This window comes from Dendrobates tinctorius, unplaced genomic scaffold, assembly GCF_039654945.1.
Source record: "Dendrobates tinctorius isolate UK_male_01 unplaced genomic scaffold, ASM3965494v1 ptg000177l, whole genome shotgun sequence".
Lineage (NCBI taxonomy): Eukaryota > Metazoa > Chordata > Amphibia > Anura > Dendrobatidae > Dendrobates > Dendrobates tinctorius.
The window spans coordinates 8974358-8996964 of NW_027361844.1; the positions used below are offsets into that span (position 1 = coordinate 8974358).

At 42.5% G+C, this 22607-nt stretch overlaps 1 protein-coding gene across 1 annotated transcript in view; it reads right to left on the reverse strand.

Moving 5' to 3' along the window:
* Positions 1-1178: 1178 nt before the first annotated feature.
* WDR12 (WD repeat domain 12) overlaps positions 1179-22607 on the reverse strand; it is a 33691-nt gene continuing 12262 nt past the window's right edge. Inside the window, exons 7-13 of the mRNA XM_073551529.1 lie at positions 7361-7406; positions 6981-7066; positions 6497-6637; positions 3938-4043; positions 2786-2918; positions 2599-2671; positions 1179-1544 (exon numbers count right to left, since the gene is read on the reverse strand). Coding sequence (XP_073407630.1) covers positions 1467-1544; positions 2599-2671; positions 2786-2918; positions 3938-4043; positions 6497-6637; positions 6981-7066; positions 7361-7406 — 663 coding nt within the window. The 3' untranslated portion in view covers positions 1179-1466. The remainder of the gene's footprint in view (positions 1545-2598; positions 2672-2785; positions 2919-3937; positions 4044-6496; positions 6638-6980; positions 7067-7360; positions 7407-22607) is intronic.

Below are 22607 nucleotides of genomic sequence, written 5' to 3' on the forward strand. Positions count from 1 at the left end.
GGCAAGCTATAGCGCTTGCCGAATAAGTCGCAGAAGGAACCTGGCTTCCTGGATCACGCCGGCTGATCAGCTGTTCGACTGTTAAATATTGTTAAATGTTTCAAGGAAACTTTTCTACACCTGCTACTATTAAAAAAAAAAAAAAAAAAAAGTATAGCAAGCGATAATCTCCACATTTTTTAGCTGCACAAAAGCAAAGCATGAGAAGAAAGCTCAGTTGTAAGGTGTACTGGATATGGCATTAAGCCAGATGGCCGAGACACGTCAAGAACAAGCGGTGCCTGGGTTCTGAGCGGCTCAAAAATGTAATCAATTTCCATTAGGGTCAAGGTCAGAAGGGGATCATAAAAGGAAGGGAAATTGTAGAGGAAAGACGTCGCACTTTGGCAATATGTACAGACAACACAAATAATTTATAAACGTCGTATTCTATACTCAGTCCTCATACAAAGCAGACCATGCTGCAAATAATGCTGGTTCTGATACCTGGGCCTTGGGGACTGAATTGCTGCAAAAAGTGGAATATTGAGAAATATTGTGCTTTAGTTCTACATGTTTTTTTTCACTGTAGCACATGCTGAAGTAATTGCTGTGTCCCCACACCAGTAGATTTGTCTTGCTGGAATTTATAAAATATAAATATGAAAAGAAAAAACAAAGTTCCCTTTAAGCAAATGATAAATAAAATTGCTGATCACAGTGTTTAGTTATGATGCCCAGGGGAAATCTAGAATGCCGACAAGAACATTTCTCATTTCATTCTTGCCATAAGGAAATGCTGTAATATCACGTGGAAGATAAAGACTCCGAATATGATGAGAATAAAGGGATTTTCCCCATCTCATTAAAAGTTCTCCAGGAACAGAAAAACAACATTTTGGATAAATCATGAATAAATGCCTTATACCTTTTATAATTAGGAAATCAAAATGGTTTGTCCAGGGAGGTTGTCCGACGCATCTAGAAGCTTCACCTACCCTGAAAAAAAGGGGCCATAGCACTTACCAGCTTCTTCCATTGCTGAGAAAAATAAATGCAGCGGGTAGCCCGCAACAGTGTAGCACCTACTGTCTCAGAGCAAATGGGATCCCTGCCGTCAGACCATCAGCAGTTGTAAAACAATGGTATATCCTAACCCAAGATGCGAGTAACCCTTTAAAGCACCGAGTCCACAATCATTAGAAATAATGATGGTTTAATGCACAACCATTATAAAAAAATAGCATTGCACAGGTCATCTCCTTCATATCTGCAATTTCCATGTATGACTGCAGACCAACAAGTCAACTCTGGGCTCGTTTTCCCATTTAAAAAAAACAAAAAAACCTGTTCCTTAAGTTAGAAAGCTGCAACATCAAGTCCCCATTTACGGTTTTCACAAATATACTATAGTAGTAAAAGAGGCCAGCTTCATTTACAAGAGGTTTAGCCGTAGTGATAAAAATCACGCCAGTCCAGGATGAAGTTCAGGCGCCGGCATCGGACGGTGGTGCGGTGTATCTGTAGGAATACAGCTTGTTGTCTGCACCTCCACTTAGGATCAGCTGGAGAAAGCAATGAAAAAAATTATTAAGGGGAACAAAGTTGAAATAGCCACATACTGCAACAAACCACTTGTGATAAGGTGTTATCTGAGCATGCTCGGGTGCTAACAGAGTGTCTTCGGCGTGCTCAAATAATAGATTTGAGTCCCTGCGGATTCATGTCTCACGGCTGTCCGACAGCCACAACACATGCAGGGAATGCCTGTTTGTAAGGAGAACCCCACAGGTGTTGCCGCTGTCGAACAGCCAGGAGGCATGCAGGTACGGGGACTCAGAAATATTATTCGAGCACGCAGAAGACACTCGGTTAGCACCCGAGCATGCTCACCTCATCGGAGTATGCTCGCTCATCATCAGAAACCACAAGAGAAAAGAAACCCTGAAAGAAGCTACAAGGATGATACTGACAGCAAATGAGTCCCCCCTCCATTCAGTACATTCACTACTAGTGCCGAACACAGGAAAAATGTATGGACAGTTCAAAACGGAGTTTCATGGACATGAATGAATTAATTGGTTTACCATACTTCTGACAAGGGGAATGGAGACCCCACTCAGCACACTGCAGAGTGTCAGACAAGCACAGAGCAAGATCTCAATTTATTCCTATGATCCAATGAGGTCAGCACAATGTGCAGGTCTAATAATATACAGTATACACTAAACCTGTAGCAGAGAACTGAAAATATACCAAGAAGCTGACTTCTAAAGAAAATGCGGATTTCCTGCGAAGGAGTCTGGTTTTGCTCAAGAAAATTCTGCTTACGTGGGCACATAGCCTTACAATAGCAGCATTTATGAAGTCTCATGCACATGCTGCTTGTTTTTTCCTTTCCATCAAAGCATTTTGTTTATTTTCAATTTTGCAGCATATCGTTTCTTTGTGTTTTTGTGGCATTTTTCATCCATTCAAATATGAGTAAAAATTCACCAAAAGTGCATGTAAATGAGCAGATTTTAGGCAGGATTTTTACTGCCAACAAAGACTTTGGTGCAGAAACATCTGCTGTAAATACTGTAAAAGAAGACGGATGAGCAGCAGTACGGCTCTTACCCCATGTTCTGTCCAGTCAACGCTTAACACTTTATCTCCGTGTGCTGCAAGATCATAGAGCGGAGCCTTACAACTGTGGAAAGGAACAGAAATAGGGTGGTGCTAAATACTAAGCTAGGACAGATATGTCCGCTCTCCGTGGAGCCACAATCCTTAGTACATCGCACTGCTGTATGTGGACCATTACCTCCTGGTGTCCCAGAGCTTCACCACCTTATCCAGAGATCCGGACACAAGCTGCTGCTCATTGGTGGGCGACCATGTCACGGCTGTTACCCAGCCTGTGTGAGAGGTGAGGGACAGCAGCACCAGGGACCCATCTGTGGACAGATGCAAAACTCATGAATTCACTAATAACTTAATGCTCAGAGTTAAAGGGGTTTTTCCCATCTTTTTAGGAAAGTGTACCCCAAACGATTCCAGTAATGCAAAATACCAAAGCCAGATAGGTCCTTGCCCTCCCCTGCTCCAGATCCATCTCTCCACCACTGTACGGGTCTTCATGTTTAGGTGTAAGCAGTGGCATCTCACCACCTAACAGCACTGCTGCAGGCAATCATGGAGCTCAGCGACCGGCTGCAGCATTGATGTGGGCTCTGAACGTGACATCACAACTACAACTAAAACAAAGGTTGGAGCAGTGGCATAGAGCCAGCGCAGAAGGCTTAATAACACCAGGAATAATATTTAAGGGGAACTGGTCTGGAGGAGGCCATTACTCTAAGGCTGGGTTCACATTGTGCTAATGGCAATGCGCTGACTGCATCCGTTACATAGAGACACTAACGCTATGTAACGGATGCGTTAGCGCAGCCATAGACCGCCATTATGTAGCGCATCGCTAACACATGCCATTATCAGCATGCGTTTCTGATGTGCCGTCATTCTGTGACGGACCCTCGGACGCGGGCTGCAGCGTTTGAGGGTCCTTCACCGCTGGCACAGACAGGAGAGCTATGCGTTGAATGGACTGCATTAACGCGATGTGAACCTAGCGTAACATGTGCTATGGGTGTGCTCGTCCATGAAAGAATACAAATGATCCCTACAATATAGTAATCCAGTGTGCCAGCACTCTGAACTCAGACCATGAAGCCACATGATAATTAGCCCGGAAGAGCATTGTGGGCGTGTTTATGCAGTGCACTGACACGCCCCCACTGCACTGATATTTCTCAGCCCTGGCACATTGGATAACTACAATGTATGTATCATAGCTATGGTCAGACTAGGCCTCTACAGCCACATTACTAGCAGGCTTCGTAACATCGTCCTGACAGGCTCCCTATAGATGGAAAATAAGTGTCATGTTAGGACAATGAGTGGAATAAGCACCAACCTTTAGTTCTTGGATCCCATAAGCGGACATGTCTGTCCGTACTACCGGATGCCAGTCGTCTGCACAGCGGCGAGTAGGAGATACAGTTGAAAACTTTACTTCCAGTCTAAGAGATAAGAGCAGTAGTCATGCTGATTGCATTACATATTATAAATGCTATAGATAAAAGAAATAATCTCATTTCACCGATAGAGGCTCTATGTGTATACAGGAAAGGGGGTGAAAGAAAACCCAAATACTTAGTGCGCTCCTACAGATATGACTCCAGCAGCACTACGACTCCATTCAGACATAGACTTTCATCTGCAGTCTCTGGCACTCTCCGTGCGTCTGTGTGACAGGATAAGCATCGAGGCTTCCATCATTCAGCCGGTCAGGGTTTTTGGCGCTGTATCATTTTCATCGGCGTCTAATAGCAGTGATCTGATCTACCCATCACTGCTGTCCAAGGGAGTCTGTCATCAGGTTTATGCTCCTTATTTGAGAGCAGCAGGATGTAGGGGCAGAAACCCCGATTCCAACGATGTGTCACTACCCGGGATGCTTTCTGCAGTTTTGATAAAATCCCGGTCTTATCTGCTACAGATGAATAAGTGCTCTGAATGCTGAGCTCTGTATAACCCCACAAACACCACTGACTGGCAGCGTTTGAAGCCAACTGTACATAGGCAGAAAGCACCCAATCTGTGGTGGGGACGGTGTTATACAGAGCCCATTAATTTAGAGGACTACCTGGCGCCAGATTTACCAGTGCTTGCGTGATCATCTCCTGTTGAATAAAATGTCAAAATTACAGCAAGCAGCTCAGTAAGTGACAATACTGGAATCAGGGTCTCTATGTCTGCTTTACGCTGGTCTCAGATTAGGTGGCAACATTCTGGTGACAGATTTCCTTTAACCCATTAAATGCTACAATTAGTCATGGATAGTGGAAATTAAGTCAAATGTTCCCAGGCTGGGAACCCACTGCTTCCCCTGGGAGGTGATCATAAGGTTCCAATACTGTAGTACTTCAGGACACAGCCTGCAGATTCCAAGTTCCCTAGGAGGGACTTTATATGTATTAAAAAAAAAAAACCAAACAAACGTGAAAATCTGAATCAACTCCTTTTCCCAGTTAAAGTGATTGAGCTTGTTAAACTGGCCCCATCATGTAATAGTGGCTGCAGAGCTGGGCAATACAGGTTTTATTTTTTAATGTTTTTTCTCTGTTGTGGACATATTAGATTGGAAAGTTTAGGTGATAAATTTTGAGGAGTCCAAGGGACTGTTATCAGAGATTTATCCATGGGGTGTGTATCTTTTCTTCTGCACGACATAGACTAATAATAAGCAGCAGTCAAGAGGGAGGTGTATGTGTTTGTGTATAATATTATATATATATATATTGAATTTAGTACACCCCCCCAGAAGGTGAGAATATGCCTTCCCCTGTGGGCAGGGACAGACAGCGGGTGTGCAGCACTGAGCAGAGCTGGGTCACGTACAGATCTCCTCTCAGCAATCAAAATGTAATATTTACTCCAAAATGAGACCATTGAAAACTGCAATTTGGGATCCAAAAACAAGCCCACCCAAAGCTTGATAGACTGACAAATGTATGGGGCTTGGAAAATTTTAACAAATGCCAATTTTTACAAAGTTCAAATTAACTGTAAGCCACCAAATCTGAAAAAATAAAAATTTAGCATCGGTTTTGTGCTTCTAATTTCACCATTTGACCTCACTTGAATTTTTTCCCCCTAACTTTTTCCACACACTGCCTGCTAAAATGAATGATATCTTTCAATAGTAAAAGTAGTCCTGCCCTCAAAAAAGCCCAAATATATCTACGTCGTTTCGAGGTCTGAATACAGACTGGTGCATGGATCGGCTCCAGGTTTCCTGATCCAACCTCAGCAGCCTCATATTTACCTATACAGAGGTGTGAATCAGGCCCTTGTAGTGAGAAGGGTCTCTAGCCTGTATGTCCATATCAGCGGACAGTTAATGTATATATGGAGCTTTATTTCACACCAGGATGTGACAGATTTAATACAAAGAGAATGAGAAATCTTTAAAGAGGTCCTACACTCCTTGGACAACCCCTTCTTAAACTCTGACTGCAGACTTGTGAGTCCTCATATGTGCACTGTGAGGATTCTCTGTCATGTGACTGCAAGTGATTTAAATACTTCGGGCCACATTCCGACAAGACGTGTCAATCCCAACTCAATTCACATGTCTAGTCTTTACGTGACGGCATGTATGCAAATCGCTTACTCGCAGTTACACGCCGACACTGGTGAATCCTAACAATGGGCAATGTGAAGATTCACAGAGTGACTGCAGACTTGTACCATAAGGTCGGACTACACCTCCTTTAAATGCTGTAGACGTCTGAAGAAAATAAAAAAATAATTAAAAAAAAATATCTTAAAACATCTTCGGCACCAACAATGTCGAAGTATAATGTTATTTTATTTTACCCAGGGAACTATATTTAAGAAGGAGTTGTAGAAGTAGCGGCCAACCCCTTTAATCTAAATTAGACTCCCGCTTATGCTATGCAGTTCTTACCAATGTGGTTTTGGCCTCGCCTGCTTCAATATCCCACACTCTGATTGTGTGATCCCATGATGCACTGCAAACTTCATCCGCATCAGACCACAGCACCGATGAAATGGCCTCATTGTGTCCAGAGAGAGTAACAAGTGGGGTCTAAGAAAAGAAGTGACATCCTCAGTGGTAATCCTTCATTTATGATGCCCATCACCCGCTCTTAGCGAGCACTGCATGGAAATCCACACATTGAAACAGACAGGCTTTTCTAATTCCAGCTTTCTATGGCTCATTCAGCGAAGACATAAGAGTATTGTGCTGGGAAAAGGACACACAATGCACAGTACACTACTTGCAGGCTGTCACTGGGACAAGCTACCTAGCGCAGCCTCGCAGGACAATTCCAGATGCACCCACCAGTTACTCACTGCAAAAGCACCGGCACTGACCTTGCCCAAAACTCTCCTCCCAATGCCCAAACCTGGTCTTCTTATACACTTACCCTTGTTAATCCAAGCTGCTCGGTTTTCTGCTTCTTCCTTGGACGGTTTCCCTTCTCCTCAGCTTCATCTTCTTCATCTGTTGGCACTGCAATATATCAGAAGGGTCAGAAATCTTCAGGCCATGAAGGTTTGGACAGAACTTCTTTGCAGAGTTCAGACCCTCTATCTTACACAATGGAAAGCTAGATACTGGTGGAACGCCCCTGTTTCCACATCAATCATGGGAAAAAGTCCTGAATGTGTGACTTAAAGGGTTATTCCCAGTCCATACTCATGTGATCACATATGTGGTATATGCTACATGTATATAACAATATATAATACAATAATATATAACAATGTGCTCTAATAAAGAAGGCAGATCTCCAACGACTATTACCTGCAGACCAGATTTTCAGCATCTTGTCCCACGATCCACTGCAAAACTAATGACAAGACATGCAGGTTATGAAGAGAAAATTAAAGCACAGTGGAAATAGGATTTCAGTGATTACCGTATTTTTCGGACTATAAGACACTTTTTTCCTGCAAATATTTGGAGGAAAATGAGGGGTACGTCTTATAATCCGTATGTACCTGCTGTGGATGGGAAGGTGTGGAAGAAGCAGGGGCGGATGACCAGGGTCACAGGAAGCAGGAGACGACTGCTGAGGCTAACCTCTGAGCCCGCTGCTAAAAAGAAATAAATATTCACTGCTCCCCACGCGCATAGTTACTACCACCTCTATGCACTGAAGCTAGCGCCGAGAGGTGGGAGGGACTATGGGCGTGGGGAGCGGTGAATATTCATTAATTTGAGTAGCAGGCACAGGCGATCACCCAGCCGCTGCAGGAAGCTGGAGACTGTGGCTATCAGTGTGCCTGCTATTAAAGAGAAATGAATATTCACTGCTCCACACGCCAAATTGCCCCGGGCGTGGAGAGCAGTGAGTATTCTGGCAGCTGTCCTCGGCTTGTAAGCAGCGCATGACGTCACTGCCATGCGCTGCTTATAAGCATAAATCAGCTGATGGCATCAGAACATGACGCTGTGAGAGTGCAGGAAATGTTAAGTAGAATGGTTTATCTTTTCTTTATATTTTTCTGATGGGGCCATGTATAGCAGGACGGGGATGAGGGGGACCATGTATACTTGAATTGGGGACACGTACAGCTCTGGCAAAAATTAAGAGACCTCTGCACGGTTTTATAAAAATCAGCTTCTCTACATGTCTGACAGCCATTCCATTCCAGCGTCAGTTTAACTCCAACCAGAGTACACCTCATTCTACTTAATGTGCTTCTGATTAGGTGATCACCTGAACCAAACCTTATTTAACGAAGGAAAGTATAAAAAACCCTGCTGTGGTGTTCACAATCCTCTTGGATAGGACAGCTGGATGGCAAAACAAGTGCTAGTAATATCCCAAAAGTAATAGGAATGAAAAAATAACTTAACCATGCCAAAGGAGTTGAAAAGAAAGCCTCAATTCTGGCTTTACTAGCATAGGGATACAGTGAGCATCATGTTGCCTCCATCCTTAAAATTTCTAAGACGGCAGTTCATTACAACAAGGTCAAGCGCAGCAGAGATTGGGGACAACAAAGCTACAGACTGGCAGAGGGCGAAAACGACTCTCCACTGACTGGGATGACCGTCATCTTATTCAAATGTCACTCAGCAACCACAGGATGACATCAATTGACCTACAAAAGGAATGGCAAATGGCAGATGGGGTGAAGTGCACGGCAAGAACAGTTCGTAACAGGCTCCTAGAGGCAGGGCTCGAGTCATGTAAAGCTAGAAAAAAAGCCTTTCATGAATGAGAAGCAAAGGAGAGCCAGGCTGAAGTTTGCCAAAGACCATAAGGATTGGACCACAGAAAACTGGAGTAAGGTAATCTTCTCTGAGGAGTCTAATTTTCAGCTCTGCCTAGCACCTGGTCGTCTAATGGTTAGACGGAGACCTGGAGAGGCGTACAAGCCACAGTGTCTTGCACCCACTGTGAGATTTGGTGGAGGATCGGTGATGATCTAGGGATGCTTCAGCAAGGCTGGAATTGGGCAGGTTAATCTTTGTGAAGGACGTATGAATCAAGCCGCATACAAGGTTATTCTGGAAAAACAGTTGATTCCTTCTGCTCAGGCAATGTTCCCCATCTCTGAGGACTGTTTTTTCCTGCAGGACAATGCACCATGTCACACAGCTAGGCCAATCAATGTGTGGATGAAGGACCATCACATCAAATCCCTGTCACGGCCAGCCCAATCTCCAGACCTGAACCCCATTGAAAACCTCTGGAATGTACAGTGCCGGCAAAAAAATCTTTACACTTGCGCAGCAAAAAAAAAAAACTTTACATATAAAATCCACATCATAATTTCACTTTTTAAAAGTGTACACAATGGGGGAGATAATAAAAAACTGTCTAATATTAAAGCTGGCTTTGTTGCAAATATCAACCAATCAACGCTCAGTTTTCACTTCTCTGGTAAAGCGAAAGCTGCACTCTGATTGGTTGTTATGTGCAGCTCAGCCGGTTTTGCTATTAGGCAGTCTTTTATTATCTCCTTCAGTTTTTTATTATCTCCCACAATGGGTCGAAAGAAGCTTAAAATGGAAGAGAAATCCCGTGCCTTGGCTCTGCTCGAGAAGGGGGATTAGGTGATTGCTGTAGCTAGAGATCTGGGAGTGTCAAGAGAAGCAATTTATCAACTGAAGCGGTGGCCTACATCATTGTCTCCTGGGATGGTACCGCAGAGGAAGTCAGGCTCTGGCGCACCTAAGAAGACTTCACCAAGGACTGATAAGCTTCTGAAGCGTGAAGTGATGTCACATCCTTCTATAACTGCTGTTGAACTAAAAAACAAGTACCCTATGCTTCTCCAGAACATCGCAACTAGGACAAATCGTCACCGCCTGCAGAAGGACCTGGATCTACCAAGTTGCCGTGCCGCAAAGAAGCCCCTGCTCACAGCAGCAATGAAGAAGAAAAGGCTTGCCTTTTGTAAGAAATATCAAGATTGGACATCTGAAGAGTGGAAGAAAGTGATGTTTAGTGATGAGAGCACCTTCAGGCTGGTCAGGGGAGGCTCAAAGGTTGTGCGTCGTCCGAGTACCGTGTCACGGTATGACCCAAAATGTACAGTTAAGACTGTTAAACACCCTGACAGTGTGATGGTGTGGGGTGCATTCAGTGGAAGCATGGGCAGGGCAGGTTTGTACTTCCTTCCCAAGAATGTAACTATGAAAGCAAGCAATTATATTACTGTTTTGGAAGAACACATACTTACTTTTTGGGTCATACATCAGTGTGATTACTTTATGCATGATAGAGCCCCTGTCCACAAAGCCAAGGCCGTGAGAAAGTTTCTCAGTGACCATAACATTAACATTTTAGAGTGGCCAGGTAATTCCCCTGACCTTAACCCCATAGAAAATGCCTGGAATTTAATGAAAAACAAGGTTCAAGAGACACGACCCAGCAACATCAACAATCTAAAGGAGGTGCTGAAGACACTGTGGGTAGAGTTGAGCGATACCGTCCGATACTTCAAAGTATCGTATCGGATGGTATCGGCCGATCTTTAAAAAAAGTATCGGTATCGCCGATTCCGATACCGGAAGTCCCATTCAAGTCTATGGGACTTCCGGTATCGGAATAAGAAAAACCCTTTCCTGCCCTTGTACAGCCTCTCTGGGGTCTGTACGGGCCTTTCGGGGGGCTGTGCCGGCCTGCCAGGGGGTCTGTGCAGGCTCCGGTGGTCTGTGCCGGCCTGCCGGTGGTCTGTGCAGGCTCCGGGGGGCTGTGCCGGCCTGCCGGTGGTCTGTGCAGGCTCCGGGGGGCTGTGCCGGCCTGCCGGGGGGCTGTGCCGGCCTGCCGGGGGGCTGTGCCGGCCTGCCGGGGGGCTGTGCAGGCGCCGGGGGGCTGTGCCGGCCTGCCGGGGGGCTGTGCCGGCCTGCCGGGGGGCTGTGCAGGCTCCGGGGGGCTGTGCCGGCCTGCCGGGGGGCTGTGCCGGCCTGCCGGGGGGCTGTGCAGGCTCCGGGGGTCTGTGCAGGCATCGTCCGATGGGACTACAAGTCCCATCGGGCGATGCCTGCTACCATGACAGTGATTGACACATTAGCCAATGATGGGACAGTAGTAGTCCCATCATCCGGCTAATGTGTTAAATGTAAAAAAAAAAAATAAAAAAAAAAATTACATGCTACATACATACAACATGCATACTACATACATGCTACATTCATACTACATACTACATACATGCTACATACATACTACATATATACTACATGCATGCTACATACATACTACATGCATGCTACATACATACTACATGCTACATACTACATATATACTACATGCATGCTACATACATACTACATATATACTACATGCATGCTACATACATACTACATGCTACATACTACATATATACTACATGCATGCTACATACATACTACATACATACTACATATATACTACATACATACTACATGCTACATACTACATATATACTACATGCATGCTACATACATACTACATGCTACATACATACTACATATATACTACATGCATGCTACATACATACTACATGCTACATACATACTACATATATACTACATGCATGCTACATACTACATGCTACATACATACTACATATATACTACATGCATGCTACATACTACATGCTACATACATACTACATATATACTACATTCATACTACATATATACTACATACATACTACATACATACTACATACAAACTACATGCATGCTACATACATACTACATGCATGCTACATACATACTACATACATACTACATGCATACCACATATATACTACATACATACAATACGTGGAAATTCCCACACAGCAATGGCATAAAGTGAGACTAGGGACTTTTTTTTTTTAAGTGGCGGAGGAATACAGTGCGGAAGGATACCTACCTTCCGTCATTGGATTCCTGCAGCCCGTAGAGAACGGCAGCATCATCTGACGCTGCAGTTCTCTACCCAAGATCGTCGTGGGACACACTCGTGGACTGCTTCGGATCGTGGGTGAGTATTTTTGTGGTTTGTTATGTTAATATTTATCCCGGAATAGACAATGGCTTCGGGGAACAATGTGACAAGTATTGGTAAGTATGTTACTCTATGTTATATGTACTGTATGTCTATGTATGTATTGTATGAATGTATTGTATGTATGTAGTATATATGTGGTATGTATGTAGCATGTAGTATGTATGTGGTATGTATGTAGTATGTATGTAGTATATATGTAGTATGTATGTAGCATGCAGTATGTATGTAGCCTGTATGTAGTATGTATGTAGTATATATGTAGTATGTATGTAGCATGTAGTATGTATGTGGTATGTATGTAGCATGCATGTAGTATGTATGTAGCATGCATGTAGTATGTATGTAGCATGCATGTAGTATGTATGTAGTATGTATGTAGTATGTATGTAGCATGCAGTATGTATGTAGCATGTATGTAGTATGTATGTAGTATATATGTAGTATGTATGTAGCATGTAGTATGTATGTAGTTTTTTTTTTTTTTTTTTTTAACATTTAACACATTAGCCGGATGATGGGACTACTACTGTCCCATCATTGGCTAATGTGTCAATCACTGTCATGGTAGCAGGCATCGCCCGATGGGACTTGTAGTCCCATCGGACGATGCTTGCACAGACCCCCGGACATCAGCACAGCCCCCCGGCAGGCCGGCACAGCCCCCCGGCAGGCCGGTACAGACCCCCACAGGGTGCACAGACCACCGGCAGGCCGGCACAGCCCCCCGGCAGTCCGGTACAGACCCCGGGCAGTCCACACAGCCCCCCGGCAGGCCGGCACAGCCCCCCGGCAGGCCGGCAGAGACCCCCGGAAGGCCCGAAATGACGGCGCATCATGATGCGCACACACCGCGCATCATGATGACGTCAGGCCGTCAATCAACTGAACTTCCGATTCCGATGCCGAATTCCGATATTGAAAAAATATCGGAAGTCGGTATCGGAATTCCGATACAGCAAGTATCGGCCGATACCCGATACTTGCGGTATCGGAATGCTCAACACTAACTGTGGGTAAACATGGACTCCATATACTTAGCCAGCCTTGCTGAATCCATGCCTAAACGACTGCAGATGGTGATAAAATGTAAGGGTGACATGACAAAATACTAATTGTAATAAAATATCCACAATAAAACACTTGAATATTAAGATTTTGTGGTTTCATTGAACTTGTAAAGATTTTTTTTGCCGGCACTGTAATCGAGAGGAAGATGGATAGTCACAAGCCATCAAACAAAGAAGAACTGCTTACATTTTTGTACCAGGAGTGGCACAAGTACCCAAAAGCAGTGTGAGAGACTGGTGGAAAGCATGCCAAGATGCATGAAGGCTGGGATTAAAAATCATGGTTATTCCACAAAATATTGATTTCTGAACTCTTCCTGAGTTAAAACATTAGTATTGTTGTTTCTAAATGATTATGAACTTGTTTTCTTAGCATTATTTGAGGTCTGCACGGACTGCATTTTTTTTTGTTATTTTGACCATTTCTCATTTTCTGAAAAGAAATACAAAATTTAGTGCTTGGAAGTCTGAAGATGTTGTCAGTAGTTTATAGAATAAAAGAGCAATTTACATTTTACTCAAAAACAGGGCTGTGGAGTCGGAGCTCATTTTGGTGGAGTCGGAGTCGGTATAAAATGGACCGACTCCTAAAATATATAATACATTGGGTACAGTAGTTCAATACAGAACGTGCTGAATATTTTTTCATAGGAATTTGGGAAAGTTATGAAATGTCCTATAAATGGCTGTTCTATTCCTGATCTAAGGCTACATTCACACACAGCGTTTTTCCTGCGTTATTTGAGAATACGTTTTTCAGCTGCAAAAGCCGATCAGCTTTTAAAAAAAACGCATCACCTGAAAGGTTTTTGAGCTCATAGATAATGTTTTTAATAGCAAAAGCAGATTAGAAATCTGCTCTATCGAGGGGCGTGGCTTGAGCGCTGAGGGATGGTGGCAGCTTCAGCGCTGAGCTCCTGCACAGCTACCTCAACAAAGCGACCTTACAAGCACAATAGCGGTCATTCACACAAAAATTCCTGAGGAAATTATTCAAGCACATGCCAGGATCAATTGACCCTATTTTTGAAGAATTTGAGTGGATATTCTGAAAAATACAGCCTCTAGACATTAGCGATAAAAGGCAGCAGAAAAGGTGGGAAACGCCTCAGTAACAGCTGAAGTGTTACCTCACACAGAGGTGGCAGGAGCGGTCTGCATTGCATGTCCCAGGAGCAGAAGGGAAGCCAACCCCACGGTGAGAGAAGACACAGTCATCCAGCTGAAGCACGGTGAACAAACCGGAGGTGAACGGCTAGTGGGTGGAGCCTATTCCCACCGTCATCGGTGGGCGGTGCCTATTCACGGCGTTATCGCGGGCGGAGCCTATTCCCACCGTCATCAGTGGGCGGGGCCTATTCCAGCCATCATCGGTAGGTGGGAAAGTGAAGCGGCAAAACCAGAATCCACCTACTGAAGAGGAGTGCGGAAGAGAGGCGAAGAACCAACGGAGAGAGGGGGAGCGGACCGCTCACCTCATCACTGCAGCTGTGAAGCGGACATCACAGTAACAGGAGGCAACACCGCAAGTCGGGTCCATAGAAAGAAGATAACCGGCGCTGGCTTAATACAGAGCGGGCGGTGAGTTTTGGCCGTGCAGCCGCTGCTGAGGGGAGAGAGGGATGCCAGACTGATCCCTTGTGGGCACAACAGGGAAAGTACTATCACAGGAAACATTATTATATATTATCCTACTGCATTGAGTATCGGGTAGGAGTGTGCTTTGTACCCCTGTCTATCTGGTGACCCTGTGCCTGGAAGAACTTGGGTGTTGTGAAAGGACCTGGATCAATAGAAAGAATATTAACACCTGAGGACAATAGGAAGGATTATAAGCTATATAGGGATCTAAGCATCCTATTGACACCTCTTCACTTGCTACACTATTAAGCTTTGGATAACGCTTTAACCTAACTAGTGAACACTGCACTCACAACTGACAGAAACTTGTTGCCATCTGATTGCTTGAACCTAATTTACATGACATTAGCAATACTTATTGTAATCAATAGCTACCTAAGTATTGCAAGTTGCCTGGGAGCACCTCTTTGACTTGAACTTCCCTGGCCCTAGTGTATATAACTTCAACAGTATTGACCACAGGTAATAGTTGTATTGTTCATTCTAATCTCATATGAGTGCCTTCCACAAACACACTAAGAATATCCTGATGACCGGTGGTTTTTTACTACCTAACTTCCATTATTTAAAAACTTTACTCTGCGTAAGTAATTCTATAAATTAGTGACATCATAAAGGAGTAATTGACTTAGAAACAAACAACCAGTTATAAGTGCTGGGCAAACCTATTTCGTTCAGCCTTATTCTGGTTGTTTTATTTACAGCCATTTCCCAGACTCTCCAAGGAATATATCGGACGATATTTACAAATGGAAGCTGGGTCTGTAAAGACCAAATCTTTCAAAACAGGAGACTCATCCACCATCAGGGCTCAAAGAACTAGAGACCCTCCTAATATGAAATAAGCTTCGGGACCTCGGAACTCTGTTAGCTCTTTTAGGTTTAAATCCCCTATAAAGAATGGGAATATTACAGCTAACCTTCCCTCTATAATATCAAACAGTAAAGAGTTACAAGAGACACTGGATCATAGGTCTTCGAGTTCTGAGTCCCATAGTGAGACCCGATGTCCCTTACAAACTGCTAAATCGACAGAGTCCCTATTTGAGGAGCAGGCCTCACAGGGGGAAAATGATGGACAGCTCCCAATCACAGAAGAGAAAGGGGTCAGGGGAGGGTAACACAGGAGAAAATAATGTGTCTCACAATGCCTCTCCTACTGATAGTCCAACTAAACCACAACCTAACAAAGGTTGTCTGGAGTCTTTGTATTTGGTAGACCCTCCATCCAACCCAGTCAATTTTGATAATTTCTTAAAATCAGAAAAAGTTAGCTACGGAAGGTTTTATAGCCAATTTCTGTAAAGCTCTCACTGAGTCTATCAGACTGGGATTTGAGACTCACTACAGGAAGTATGTAAAGGATTTACCAAAAGGTTCGAAGGTAATGAAGCGTGAATTGCAAAAGTTGAACACAGGTCAGATTCTATTGCAAAAGAAAATCCGGAGTTAAGGGAAGAAGTTCTATCCTTGAGATTAAAACTAACAGATCTGGAGGATAGAAATAGAAGAAACAACATAAAAGTCAGGGAAATTCCCAAAAATGTCTTGCAAGATGAACTGGCAGAGTATGTTAAAACCTTATTTAAAAGGGCAGTTCCCTCCCTGACTGAGCTCCAACTTACCGTAGATAGGATCCACAGATTGCCTCGCCCAAGAGGCATTCCCGCTGACAAACCGAGAGACACGATTCTGCGTCTCCATTTTTTCCAGACAAAAGAGCAATTTCTGAAATTTATAAGAGAGGAGGGCTCATTTCCGCCTCCTCATAACAACATAAAATTTTTTTCAGACTTCTCAAAGGCTACGATGGACGCAAGGAAAGCTTTTCGAGAGGTCACAACTAAGCTTAGAGATATGGGAACCTCGTATAGATGGGGTTTTCCCACTAAATTGTTAGTCATGCACCAGGGTAAAATTATCCCGTTGATTACAGTGGCGGAGGGACAGGACTTCGTGCACTTTCTTAGAGAACAACGACCTTACAAAGATAAGGGATGACTATTTGGAAATTCTACCCTTCAGGACTCGACTTTCTGCTCCAGCCATCCTACACGATGAGGTGGCTGTGTAGGTCCTTCGTCACAACTTTTTGTTTTCTTACTCCTCTCCTTTCTGTGGGGGATATTTCACAGTTGGTGAGATCCTTCAGGGGAACTCTGTTAAATTTACTGAATTAAACTTATTTTGTTATTGTTTTATTGGTTAAACTTGGTTATTTAGATTTGAAGTTCTAAAAATTAATATAGACTGCCGGTAGCCGGATAAGAAACTAAAGTTTGTAAGGACTTAGATAATTAAAATGAAAATTAAAATTCTATCATTTAATGTTCAGGGCTTAAATAGTCCATACAAAAGATATGCCGCATGGAAGGAGATAAAACAGACACAGGCTGATGTCATCTGTCTGCAAGAAGTTAAATTGACTAGAGAGGGTCATCCTTTTTTTCAACATAAACATTACCCCCATATGTACAAGTCGCCTAGGGACAAAAAAAAAGGCAGGGATCATCACCATTGTAAACAAAGATGTTCCATTTCTATTCATTAGTGAGGAGATTGATCCACAAGGGAGGTTTCACGTATTGATCTGCAAATTAAACTTCAAAATATGCACAATTGTCAACATATATGCTCCTAACAAGAGACAACTCCCCTTTTTTAACAGGATTATAAAAAAGATAGATGAGATGAAGAGGGGGGAATTGGTGATAGTGGGCGACTTCAATATAGTGCCAGACGGACACATGGATTCATCGTCCTCTGTACGTCACCTAGCCCGTACCCTAAATAACTGGATCACTCAACACAAACTATTCAATGTTTTTTGCTGCCTTAACTCAACATCGAAAGAATTCACACATTACTCAGATGTTCACAAAACGTCATCTAGGATAGATTAATTTTTGACCAACATTTTTTCCCTAAATTTTAAAAAATAGAAATATTAAAATAAACCATTTTCGGACCACTCCCCAGTTTTGGGGGAATTTATATTAGGGGCCCCAACAGAGAACATGTTTCTCTGGAGAACCAATCTAACTCTTCTTAAAATACCGGAATACAAGGAGATAATCGGGAACACTATAAACAACTACTTTAACCCCTTAGCGACAGAGCCAGTTTGCAGCTTAATGACCAGGCCAATTTTTACAATTCTGACCACTGTCCCTTTATGAGGTTATAACTCTGGAACGCTTTAATGGATCCCACTGATTCTGAGACTTTTTTCGTGACATATTGTACTTCATGTTAGTGGTAAAATTTCTTCGATAAGACTTGTGTTTATTTATGAAAAAAAAACGGAAATATGGCGAAAATTTTGAAAATTTTGCAATTTTAAAACTTTAAATTTTTATGCCCTTAAATCAGAGAGATGTGTCACACAAATTTCTTAATAAATAACATTTCCCTCATGTCTACTTTACATCAGCACAATTTTGGAAGCAAAATTTTTTTTTGTTACGAAGTTATAAGGGTTAAAAGTTGACCAGCGATTTCTCATTTTTACAACAAAATTTACAAAACCATTTTTTTAGGGACCACATCATATTTAAAGTCATTTTGAGGGGTGTACATGACAGAAAATACACAAAAGTGGCACCATTCTAAAAACTAGACCCCTCAAGGTGCTCAAAACCACATTCAAGAAGTTTATTAACCCTTTAAGTGCTTCACAGGAACTAAAGCAATGTGGAAGGAAAAAATTAACATTTAACTTTTTTTTGCAAAAAATTTACTTCAGAACCAATTTTTTTTTATTTTCACAAGTGTTAAAAGAGAAAATCAACACAAAATTTGTTGTACAATTTCTCCTGAATACGCCGATACCCCATATGTGGGGGTAAACCACTTTTTCAGCACACGGCAGAGCTCGCAAGGGATGGAGAGCCGTTTGACTTTTTCAACTCAGAATTGGCTGGAATTGAGATCGGATGCCATGTTGCGTTCGGAGAGCCCTTAATGTGCCTAAACAGCGGAAAACTCCAACAAGTGACCCCATTTTGTAAACTAGACCCATTAAGGAACTTATCTAGATGTGTGGTGAGCACTTTGAACCTTCAAGTGCTTCACAGAAGTTTATAACGTAGAGCCGTGAAAATAAGAAATCCATTTTTTTTCCACAAAAATGATCTTTTCGCCCCAAAATTTTTATTTTTACAAGGGTAACAGGAGAAATCATACCCCCACAGTTATTGTGCGATTTGTCCTGAGTACGCTGATACCCCATATGTGGGGGGGAACCACTGTTTGGGCGCATGGGAGAGCTTGGAAGGGAAGGAGTGCCATTTTGGAATGCAGACTTTGATGGAATGGTCTGCGGGCATCATGTTGCATTTGCAGAGCCCCTGATGGGCCTAAACAGTGGAAACCCCCAACAAGTGACCCCATTTTGGAAACTAGACCCATTAAAGGAACTTATCTAGATGTGTGGTGAGCACTTTGAACCTTCAAGTGCTTCACAGAAGTTTATAACGTAGAGCCGTGAAAATAAAAAGTCTTTTATTTCCACAAAAGTGATTTTTTCAGACCCCAATTTTTAGACCCCCAAAGTTGGTAAATAGTGGAAACCCCTCAATTCTTGCTCCAACCCTAACCCCAACACACCCCTAACCCAAACCCTAACCCTAATTCTAACCCTAATCCTAGTTCGCCCTAACCCTAATTCTAACCCTAGCTCAACCCTAACCCTACCCTAACCCTAGCCCAACCCTAACCCTAGCCCAACCCTAACCCTAATGGAAAACTGAAAAAAAAAATATTTTCTTTATTTCATTAGGTTTGTCTATATAATTTTTTATTTTGCTCACTATGATCGTTTATCATAGAGATCAAAATACTGAATGGAATCTGCCAGCCGGCGCCCGCCATTTTCAAGATGGCGGCGCCCATCGGAGGACGCCGGCGGGACGTGGGACCACCGGGAGGGGACGGAGTGGGGGGGGGGGGAATCGGGGACCCTGTTTCTCTCTCCTCTGATGTGCGATCACATCAGAGGAAAGAGAAATTTAATGCATAATCGCGGCTTTTTTTTTTGTGGTCGGCGTTATAGGGTTAATAATGGCGATCGCAAAAGCCGGGTTGGTAAAAACCGACCGATTCATGTTCTCTGGGGTCTCGGCTACCCCTGGCAGAAAATCTGACACTGGGGGGCGCTATTCACTTAAATCACAGCGCCGTGAATTAACGGCGCTGTGGTTTTAGTACCCTTAACTACCACCGTTAAAAGGCGTATCGGCGGTTGTTAAGGGGTTAAAGAAAATTCCTCACATGATACTGATCCATTCACCTTATGGCAAGCACACAAGGCCGTTTTAAGAGGATGTATGATACAACTTTCGGCCAGATACAAGAAAGGGAAAAGAGCTAAAATTTTAGACTTATAATCCCAGATCAAAATTAAGGAAGACCAACAAAATAAGCTTGATCAACCTTCACACGAGATCCATCTAGAATTACTAAAATTAAGACAGGCACTTAAAGAGGAAATCATTACTGAATATGATTCAATTATCTGAGCCTCGAAATCCAACGCGTGTTCATCAACAAACAAACCGACCAAATACATGTTATCTAAACTAAAACAGGAACGGGTACATAGAAGGATAACTAGGATCAAAAATGCGTCAGGTGATTCCAAATTTCATCCTTCTGATATTGCGGAGGTTTTTGCTGACTTCTTTATCAAATTATATAATTTAAAGCAAGACCCTGACACTTTAACTCCTACTCAATCAGACATAGACTCTTTTCTTAAGGATCTGGACCTTCCGCATATAGACTCTTTAGATTTGAAAACATTAATCTCATCTTTCACTACCAAAGAGATTTCAGACACAATAACTAAGCTTAAACCATTGAAATCCCCGGGCCCAGATGGGTTTATTAATGAAAATTTTAAGTTTTTTTCAGAATCAATTTCCCCACACTTAAAGTGCCTTTTTGACCATACCTCGTCTATAGGCACATTCTCTAACGAAATGCTGGAAGCGGCCATTATAATGATACCAAAAAAAAAGGGAGACATGGAAACAGTTCAAGACTACAGGCCCATTTCACATCAAAATATACTCCAAAATAATCGCAAAACGACTAAAGAATATCATGCCCCATTTAGTTAAAGATGACCAGTTGGGATTCAGATCAGGAAGACAGGCCTCGGACGGGACTGGGCGGGTTATAAATATCATTAATCAAATCATCAAATATCCCCTCCCTATTAGTGAGTTTAGATGCAGAGAAAGCCTTTGACAGGCTGAATTGGCAGTACCTCAAAACAGGCCTAACAAAATTTGGCTTTGACAATAAATTCATCTCCTCCATCTTCTCCTTGTATTCGGAACCCAACGCAAAAATCTATTTGAACAATCACCTCTCTAAACAATTCCGCATTTCAAACGGCACAAGGCAAGGATGCCCTCTGTCACCCTTACTATTCGCCCTAGCAGTTGAACCACTAGCTGAAAAAATGAGAGCAAATGCCTCTATATCTGGGATTAAAACACAGCAACGCCAGCACAAGATAAATTTGCTCGCTGACGATCTTGTTGTAACAATATCTGACCCAGTGGTATCACTTAAGACCTTGACACTGATACTAGAACAATTTTCAATAGTGTCTTACTTCAAAATTAATGCTACCAAATCCAAAATAATGCAGTTTAACCTAAGAAATACAATGATAGCAGAAATAAAAAAACAGACAAACTTCATATGGGAACAAAAAGAGATCAGTTATTTGGGTATTACTTTAACTAATAAGTTCCAATCAATTATTCCTACCAATATTGGGGATATTACCAAAAATTTCTCGAGATTCAAAACCTTAGACTTAACATTCATGGGGAAAATTTTTTGTGGTTAAAGTATTTATTCTACTAAAAATACTCTATCTATTCAGAACCATACCATTAGATATACAGATTTCTTTCATAACAAAAATCCAAAACCTAATTAAATTGTTTGTGTGGAAAAACAAAAAAGCAAGGATCGCAGCAGATATAATCTACAAATCAAAAGAGAATGGAGGACTCGCTTTACCTAATGCTTGGGCATATTACCAAGCGATACTAATGAAAATGAGCCAAACTTGGTTTAAAGAGCGCACTCCTCCAGCATGGGTAGACCTAGAAAAGGCACAATGAGATATGATTCCATACAGACGGTTTTTCTTCACCACCTTATGGGGACTCAGCGGAGAACACCCTAACCCAATATTCCAGGCCATTCTGGCAGCCTGGAAAAATTTAACAAAGATAAAAAAAGGACTTCATAAGAGGGACAGGATTAGAGCTTTTCCCCTATCCCTACTAGCTGAAATGTATACATTTTCAATTCCAAGCTCCTGGTCTGAAGCAAATATAAAGAAAGTGGGAGACCTATGTGATGGTCAGACGATTATACCCTTTAAGGAGATTAAGAATAAATTTCAAATGCCCTTATCTGAGATCTTTACATTTTTCAGGTGTAAGGAAAGTATCCAGAGGTTTTTACAAAACAGAGCTATAAATCTGGAAATGATGTCTACATTATTATCCAACCCCAACCATAAGACTAAATGGAGCATAAAAAGTATATATTCACGATTTAACAATGATACTTCCTTCATTAGGAATAACTATATGAAACGATGGGAACTAGACTTACACATTGAAATCCAATCGGAACAATGGGAATACGCCATTAAGCATCCTTATAGGGCAACCATAGCTATGGCCTTACAAGAATCCTTTCACAAGGTTCTCAATAGGTGGTATTATACACCAACGAGATTATCACATATTAACTCTGAAATCTCCTCAAGCTGTTGGAGAGGTTGTGAGGAAAAGGGGACTCTACGTCA